Below are 9231 nucleotides of genomic sequence, written 5' to 3' on the forward strand. Positions count from 1 at the left end.
CTTGGATAAGAGAGTTATAAAATCCCCCAAAGACTCCCCTCCTGACCCCTAAACCAGAGAAAATGAGTTGCTTGTCCTTCCAGGAGCACCAAAAAGCAAAGCAGTTACCAAACATCGTGTGTTAGCTTGATTTCTCCCTTGTTACTTGGTCTGGCAGGGTTGCCAGACAGCCTGTGCAGCAGCCAGCCCGAGTGTGACATCTGTTTTGAATTCTCTCTGCCTGCGTTTAATTAACTCTTTCTGTCTCTCCCCTGCCACCACGCCCAGATCCCAAGCCTCCCAGCGCACCTGTGCCCCCGTCCTCGGCCAGCAGCCTGCCCTGGCCCGTGATCATCGGCATTCCCGCCGGAGCCGTCTTCATCTTCGGGACGATCCTGCTGTGGCTGTGCCAGTCCAAGAAGAAGCCGTGCTCCCCTCCGGCCGCTGCCCCCGCGCACCGGCCGCCGCCCCGCGACAGGATCTGCGTCTCCCAGCTCCCCGACAAAGACTGCATCTCCTCCATAAACTACGAGGAGTACATGGCCCAGCAGCAGCATTTACTGTCCCAGGGGCCCGCCCTGGCCCCTGCCATGGCCTCCAAAATGTACCCAAAGATTTACACGGACATCCACACCCACACCCACTCGCACGTGGAGGGCAAAGTGCACCAGCACCAGCACATCCAGTACCAGTGCTAAGGCTTGGCCCCGTGTACAGCGGCTCCTTTGGGCTTTTCCTCGTGGTACCTCAGCAGAGACTGCTCCAGGTCAGCTCGCACTGCCAGCAACAGGCAAAGCAGACAGAAAAAGTTATATATGTAATTTTAAATATATATATACATATATATATAATTGTATATGCGTGTGTGTGTATGTGTGTATATATATATGTGTATATATCTATATCTATCTATATAAATATATATATAATAGAGAAAGACAGAGAGAGAAAAGAGATTTTTTTTTTTTTAATTATTGCAATCAGGATGTAGCCGAGGAATAATGAAGGAACTCCAATTCGCAGCAGAGAGGCAGCTGGCGCCAGCAGCAGAGCCTTCCTGGATATTTTAATCAAAGTGGCAGCAAGTGAGATTGGACACAGGCATGTGAACCACCACCTCCTTCCTTGTGTTACTGAAAGGAGCAGGTAGAGCAAGAAGTGTGTGTGGTACTTTTCTGGATGAGCCTGGATTCCTGCTGGGCATCTCTTGTTTTGGAGGGAAGCCCCCAGACCTGTCCTGCTCTGAGTGACTCCAGCTCCAACGTACCTGAGGTTTAGTGCCAAAGCACCAGAAGATGTAACGCATTCATCTCTTCCAGGGAAAGAAAATAACACAAGAGGGTCTGGAAAAACCAATTCTGTTCACAAGGGGAAATGCCACGTGCTTCTCAGCCGTGGTCAGCACAGTCAGCTAACCAAGCCGGTTGGTTCAGTTTCTGCAAGGTGAAGGCATCTTGTTTCCCGTGGGATGTTCTGCAGATCAGCTCTGCTCCCCTGGTCCTAGGACTCAGTGCCACTGCCAGGAAAAAGGAAAGAAGGAAAGAGGAACATTGTACAGAACACCTTTATATTTATATTTAAGAAATAATAATAATAATAATAATTGAACTGCTGATGGTGAAGAAAGCAAAACACACTGTCCTTCTCTGATGGCTTAGAGTGACAAGCTGCTGGATTTTCTGCATCAATGCAAAATACATGAAAGCATTAGAAAAAATAGTAAGAAGCAAAGAGAATGAAATAATCTTGTAGGAAAAAATTGCATTTGAGAAATATCCACCTATGTTGTGTGTGGTTGTCCCCTCCCCTCAGATATCGCTTCATAAGTGATAAAAGATTGCAGTTCAAACAGCAGTTAAAACAGAAAGAAGAGAAAATAAATAAGGACCATATTAAATACCTATATGGACTGGGAATGAATCCAATTGCAAAATATAAAACGTTTGTAATTCTATATAGAGTTTAAACAGAAGTCATGTATATTTAATTTATTTTGTTAAACAAGAAAAAAAAATGTATGATATTTTCCTCAAAACAGGCATTTCTATATGTATTTTTGATCAAAGAAAATAAAGATTTTTTTTTTTCAGGTTCTGTAGATGCCATGCTCAGAACACACTTGATATAGCTTGTGACCAACTGTGCTTCTCCTAACCTGCAGGCCACCTGTCTCTGTGCCTTTTCACACTAGCCAGGTGTCATCTCCTGTCAGCTCAGGTGCTGTTGGTGCCATCCTGTCCATCAGAAACTGACCTTTTCCACTGTCCAAATTCTGTCTGTCAGGGTCTGCAGATCACTTATCATGGACCCCAGCCATCCTCAGTGGCAGAGTTCTTCTCTCACAGGGAAAGCTGTTTCACTATGCATTTCTGGGGGGGTGGGGGAGAATGATTCATTAGTTTTTTAAGCCCAGACCTGCAGTGGCTTGTTGGCCTGGGGTTTTTTTGTTTGTTTGGTTGCTTTTTTTAAGAAAATTTTGTAAATCGAAGCGTAATAATTTGTGAGGCTATAAAAGGAACTTTGGCCTCAGGGTGCTTGGAAGGGGAAATCATGAAATGCAGGTGAAACACTTAATTTATAACTGTAGCTGCTTTAGGAACCAGTGGAGGGTGAGCTGGGCACAATGAGAAGAGAACACAGGAGCTGCTCCCCGTCAGGGGGCTTGAACCTTCCTTCTGCTGCACACTACAGAGTGGCTCTTCAGGGGCCAGAATTTTCTTTGGGGAAGGCAGATTCAGCAATAATGCAACTGTTCTTTTCATTTAGAGTTTGGTGGTTTAAAAACAAAAGAACAAAAAAAAAGAAAAGAAAATTTGAGAGATGCTAATTTTTAAGTTTGGAATTACTTCCTTCTCAAGCCTCTTCTATGAAAGAGATCCTCACCAAACCAGCTGCTCCATTTAAAAGTGAAACACTTTATTTAATCTGAAACAAAGCTGTGCTTTAGGCTTTGCTTTTCTCTTTCTGGAGGTATTTGCTCTGTGTTGACCCGCAGTGATTTTTTTTCTGGTGGTTTGTTTGAATCACCAGCAAACCAAACAGTTCCCTGTTTGCTCAGCCGTGGTGCTGCGAGATGGGGCCCCGATTCAGTGAAACACGTCAGCTCCTTTCTTCACCAGTACATTCTGCTCCAAAAAGTCCCTTTCTTGCCTTAGGAGTAGGTTATCCATGTAATAACCCCTAGAGGAAGACCATCCCTCCTGATGGTCCTCCTGTAGAGGTTGTAATAAAGCAACCCATTGATAACTAGTATTTTTCAGCAGGAGGGTTCAACACAAATTTATGAAGTCCCTAAAATTCAGATTAAGGATATCTTTATACCCATCCTCACACCTTCAGGGAGAGCTGAGAGGAGCTTAAGTGTGAGCACTGATATATAAGGCATGATTTAGGCAGGAGTTCTTGATGTCTGTAGTATACAGAGTCATTTCATTAAAAATTAAGTAAATAAAAAAGCCTCTATACACTCAGGACACCTTTATTTCAAGGAAGCAGTAAGTGCATGTTTCCATGAAAGATACTAAAGCCTGCATCTCATCTCTTGTGCCTGTGGGAAGATACTTAATACACTGCAGTGTGTCCCAAACTCCTGCACATTCCAGCAGCATTAGGGGCATGGCAAAAGGCAGGATTTCCCTGTAAGCCCATGGCCCTTCTCTGCCCTCTGGGCCGGTGTGTAGCGAGGTGACACTTCAGACCCATGCCCTGTGAGCAGTACTGACAGCCACACCAGGGGTGAGCACTGGCTTTGTGGGGTTCACCCTAAGCAAACCCTGAGAGATTCTCTAATGGCACCAGTTCAAGGGGCAGCTCTGTCTCTGAGCCTCAGAGAGAGGGTTAGAGGGTTAAGGGACACACTCCTGCGTTTCCCATACAGCACAGAATTCCAGGCTGTGCCTCGGCTCTCCACCAGTGCCTTCTGCCCTTTGTGACCCATCCCTGTAGGGCTGTATCATGCAGGCAAAAACTTCACATTTTGTCAGATGGCTCAAGTGGAAGGTGTGGCTTCTTCCTGCCCTTGAAAGCTCCTGAATCAAAAGGTAAATCTCTAGTGCTGCTGACAGAGCTCTCCAAAGGCAGATGTTGCATTAAACTACCGAGCGTGGACGATGCATCAGCCCAGGGCAGCAGCAGCTCTCGGCTGTGTCACTGAGAATGCAGCTCTGGCTTTGGATGCACCATGAGAGATGCTATAAAGGTCTTGATTTGCAGAAAGCATGGGGATTTCATCCTGCCTTGGGTATCTGCTCCACCCTGACCATCAAAAATGGTGTGAAATTTCTCCCCATGGAAATACCATCACATGCCCTGTTTAGGAGGGGCTGTGTTTTTTGTCTGGGCCTTGTGCTGGTTTGCTGTGCCTGGGTGGATGTCACATTTTTATTTTTCCTTCACAATTTATCTCTAAGACCTTTTCCGAGTCACTCTGCATGCCGTTGAATTTTAGGGCTTGATTGTGCCTTGCATATATTGAAAAGTCTTCCGTGGTTTAAATAAATCCAACCAGGTCATACTTGTGTATGAATATGTTTTTTATTCAATGGGAAAAGATTTGGATGCATCTTCATTCCTAAATAGAGGGTGTTCAAAGAAAACCATTGTCTCATTTGTGGTAACTGACCCTGTGTTGAACACAGATTTTTATTTTATGTATTTCTATACCTATGCATATAGGCATATGGATGTCCATGCCAGGCTGTGGTACAGAATGCAGTTGTACTTGTAAAATCATGGAGCTTCAAAGATCAAAGGAATTTTAGGCCTAAAACTCACTATCTTTGTTAATTTTATTTGCATTACAGATCAAACATGGCTTTACCTACCAGTTTGTGCGTGGCATTTTTTAACTTTGTATGGACAACCTTTCTGTGGTCGGTCCCTTTCAAACTGAAAACTTATCAGACATTGAAGATAAAGCGTTCTGTGGTTTTCTTTTGGTGACAAATACAATAACTGAACACATCAAAGGAGACAGAATGGCACAGTGTGTCTGTAGCTTTGTAATAAAAGTTGCAGAAAGAAAGCAATAAATGCCTGGAATTGTGTTAATATATTTTAGAGTTCTGTGTTTTGAAGGGAAGATGGCTCTGTGTGGGGTGTGTGTGTGTATTAGCACACGTCAGGACTGTGTGCTGGCAGGGCAAAGCAGACAATATTGTTAATTTACCTGTGTGCCACAACTTGGTCTGATATTTTGTGTGGGTTCTGTGAATCAAGCAGAGGAATTATTTTTTTTAATGATTTGGGAACAGTTTCTGGTATTTAGTGAAAAAGGACAGTTTTTAATCTGTTCACCTCTACAGCCAAATGCTATAATTGCACTAGCAGCCAAATTTTAATTAGCAAGATCAAATTTTGGAGTTCCTGGAGTGGACCAGGGATTTCAAGGTCAAGCTTAGCACCTCCACCTCTTCTGAGGCAAATCTGTGTCTCACTACTCATTCCAGTGGCAGCAAATGTCCAAGCTATGACATCTCAAGTTCAGAAAAGATGGCCCTCACACAAACTTCATCTTGACCTGACTTGGTCATCTCTGACCCAAAAATCCCTGTGCAGAAATTGCACACTTGGGTTAGGAATGAGGAAGTATTTGTCTGTTGACTCCATTTCTGTGGCTCTCTGAAACTCTTGAGAGATTTGAAATATTGGAATAAAGACCTGGGGGAGATGCAGAGGTGAGAAATCCTGGGAGGTGGTCAGATATGAATGGGGAATTCCCATTAATGGCTTTCCTACCTGGGCAGCACCTCTGTGTACATTAGGTACTTAGAGCATGCCCAGGACTCCAGATTACTCAGACCTGATGATTAGCATGGAATCATTGGAAAAGATCCTTACATTTGTTGAATTATTACCCATACAGAGATTTTTCCAGCTCTTGGAAATGCCAGTGGGAAAAAAATCCCTGCAATGTCCAGTGGGAAACCAGTCGGACACATGGAGCCATTCCCAGGTTTTTACATCTTTTCCCGGCTGGCCCATTGGCAGAGAAAGATGAGGTAGAAATTAATGGTCCCAGTATGAAGCCAGACACACATAAATGGGAAATGCAGACACTTTGGAAGGAGCTATCAAAGGAAGAGGTAGACACTACATCTCTCAAAATCTTCAGTGGTGGGTGCTTTGTGGCCAGTGTGTGGCTGAATGTAAGATTTTAGGAATGCTACTGGGTTAAAGGGACTCATGGAGCCCAGATGAGGTCATCTAGTGGTGCCTTCTGGCCCTAAGGAAATGCAGCTGAGCTGCAGAGAAAAGGAGATGCCGGAGCACGTCCCTGCACATGGCTCTGCTGCTCGCAGCGAGCACCGTGGTTGCATGAGTGACCTCATGGCAACGATGGGCACACAGCTGCACAGCCAGGCTGCACAGCCAGGCTGCCCACCCAGCTCCAGCAGCCTCCAGGCAGGATGATCCCAGCACTTTCCAGCTTAGTGGTGCAGTCATGGTGTTATTTACCTAAAGCAGGGCTCTGCACCGACATTTACAGCCGCTCTGTGCAAACAGCAGCATGTCCCCTGTGTACTCACACCCCTCCTTTGTAGGGTCTGTCATTCAAATGTGCTGGCATGGGTTAGGGGCTGTCATCCAGTGTGTTGGGGTGGGTTAGAGTCTGTCATCCTGCATGTCCTTTGATGACCAGCTGAGGGAACAGGGTGGTTTAGTTTGGAGGAGGCTGGCTTTGGGGGGACCTCACTGCTCTCCACAACTACCAGAAAAGAAGCTGGAATGAGGTGAGGGTTGGTCTCAATGAGGATGAGAGGAAAAGGCCTGAACTGCACCCATGGAAGTTCAGATTAGATAACTGGAAAATGTTTTTCACTGAAAGAGTGATTAGGCATTGGAGTCAGTTTTCCAGGGAGGTAGTGGAGTCACTCTTTCAGGAAATGTTCAAGAGGTGACTGGATGTGGCACTTGGGGAGATGGTTTAGGGGTGATTTTGGTGGTGCTGGTTTGGCAATGGGACTGGGTGATCTTGAGGTTCTCTTCCAACCTTGATGATCTTGTAACTGCAGGGAGCACCAAGACAGAGCCACATCAGTGAGATAAATTGCGAGACCACCAACCAATTATACCCTCTTAGTATCCTCCCTTACTTACTTACTTAGTTACTGCCCTTTAAATCTTTAAATCTCAAACTAGATATAAAGAAAAAAAATATTTTACTATGAGGATGGTGAAACACCAGGTTGCCCAGAGAGGTGGTGGATCCACAGGGATTTCCCCATCCCTGGAAACATTCAAGGCCAGGTTGGACAGGATCTGAGCAACCTGATCTAGTTGAAGATGTGTCCCTGCTCATTGCAGGGGGTGGGACTAGATGACCCTTGAAGGTCCCTTCCAACTCACTCCATGCTGTCAATCTATGATCCAAATGTGCTGGGATGGGGTAGGATCTGTCATCCAAATGTGATGGGATGCATCCAGGTCACCTGCCAGGTCAGTTCTGTATTCTGGACCTGGCAGAAAATGCTAGTAAGTAGGGAGCTGTAGGTATAGACTTTTTCTTCACCTTATCTTACCAGCAGAGCATTTCTTCACCCAAGATTCTCAGCTTTTAAAAGTTTGCTACAAACGTAAAAAAGCCACGAGCAAATCCCAACACCAAAAATGTGGATTGCTGTAGTTGGAAATAGGAAGCAATGGCTGATAAAACCACATTTAAAACACTGGTGTTATATTGACTGTTAGGTGGCACATATATTTTATTTATTTATGGAGTGGAGTCTGGAGAAAAGATAATGTCCATTTTGAGTTTTGTTTAGCCAAGGCACCTTTGTGTTTGTTTACCAGCTTCAGGTCTTTGCAAGCAATATATGGAGATATGACCTTTATTTGTCCTCATTTTAGCTTATGCATTTTTTCTTTCTTTCTTTTTCCTTTTCTTTTCTACCAGTCTGCTCTAATTAGGATTTAACATATCCTCCAATATGCATGGACATCAGCAAGGCAATGAATATTCTTTTTTTCTCATTTTCACTAACCAAATCCAGTCCAAAGTGCTATTTCTATCCGAGCTGATCTATGTTTTAGTGAAAGGAGTAATAAATAACATTTTAGACCAGACTTCAAAATGCCTTTTTCCTTTGATCTGAGTAATTAAAGTCAAGCTGCTGTTCCTGAGCGTTTTCTGATGGAATTACACGAATTACACAGTTCTTCAATTGTATCTTATTAAGCATTATGTGTTATTGCTGCTGTTCAAACAATTAGCACCTAAATATGCCCCATATTCTCATAAAGAGGCAGTAACAGTGTTAATGTTAATGCCCTGGTTAACAGTTTGCTCCCATCCAGAGTCCACCATCGTGCTCGAATGCCATTTAATATCAATCAGGTCTTTACTGATGCCCTTCTAAAGTTCTCTTCTGCAATCATTTAACTGTGCAGCGAAGTGAGAAGTCGAAAAATAACGTTAAGTAAAAATGGCATCTCTCTTAATGCAGGATTTTTTCTGAGTTCATTGCAAGTTTTGGTTGTAAAAAGGCGAGTGCTTCATGGTGATCGGTCATTTTGACGTTTTTATGGTGTTTTTATTACCCCTGGCTCATTTCCATACTAAAGAGAACATTTGTAACAATACTTGCTCGTTCTGTTATGATTAGGATTGCGCTTTGTTCGGCTGTTGCTGCGCCCAGTAATGCTCTTGGCACATGTCCTCCCAGACCCTGCGGTGTATTTATTCAAAAGGAAGGAAAAAGAAGTGTCTACTAAAACAATAAACTACTACTGCTTGCGTTAATGTGGCCATAGCTTCCTTATGCTGCAGACAATCAGTTAGAAAAGCTGTTGGGTAAACTTGCTCCTTTATTGCTGAAAAAATAAATATTCATGAAACTTACAGCCACTTTTTCCTCTGATGTATTATTGGGTTGAAAACTGTGAAGGATTAAAGATAATGATTTAATCAGAGAGATAAGGATGGAGGTCCTGATCCTGGAACCAATGGGAGCTAGGATCTGAAATACTAATGAGAAGCTGAGTATGGGTTTAAGGCAAATTTTGATGTGTTACTTAAATATTAATGTTATCCTGCATGCAAGGAGAGGTTCAACCCAATATTAATTTTATTAATATTGAAAATGGAATACAGTAATATATTCATTAATACTGTCTAGGACTGGAGGTGAATGTGAAGAGAGAAGTCATGAATGGTAGGGAGGGGCAATTGAAAAAAGAGAGGGAGTGGTGTCATGTCACCAGAGGTTTCCAGGGTCAAGTCAAGTCAAGGCTTTAGCCACTCCACATGTGTTG

The 9231-nt window shown here is 43.7% G+C and overlaps 1 protein-coding gene across 9 annotated transcripts in view; it reads left to right on the forward strand.

Annotated features, from left to right (window-relative positions):
- The window catches only part of FGFRL1 (fibroblast growth factor receptor like 1), a 171937-nt gene extending 163119 nt beyond the window's left edge, over positions 1 to 8818 (forward strand). For 8 of the 9 annotated variants that reach the window (XM_014262822.2, XM_088056364.1, XM_088056365.1 and 5 more), the window contains one exon: positions 268 to 8818. In XM_014262822.2, coding sequence (XP_014118297.1) covers positions 268 to 677 — 410 coding nt within the window. In that variant the 3' untranslated portion in view covers positions 678 to 8818. The remainder of the gene's footprint in view (positions 1 to 267) is intronic. The other variant, XR_015772661.1, reaches the window with a different exon arrangement.
- The last annotated feature ends 413 nt before the right edge of the window (positions 8819 to 9231 follow it).

This window comes from Pseudopodoces humilis, chromosome 6 (genome assembly GCF_049639895.1).
Source record: "Pseudopodoces humilis isolate 2021_Gansu_Grassland_sample_001 chromosome 6, ASM4963989v1, whole genome shotgun sequence".
NCBI lineage: Eukaryota > Metazoa > Chordata > Aves > Passeriformes > Paridae > Pseudopodoces > Pseudopodoces humilis.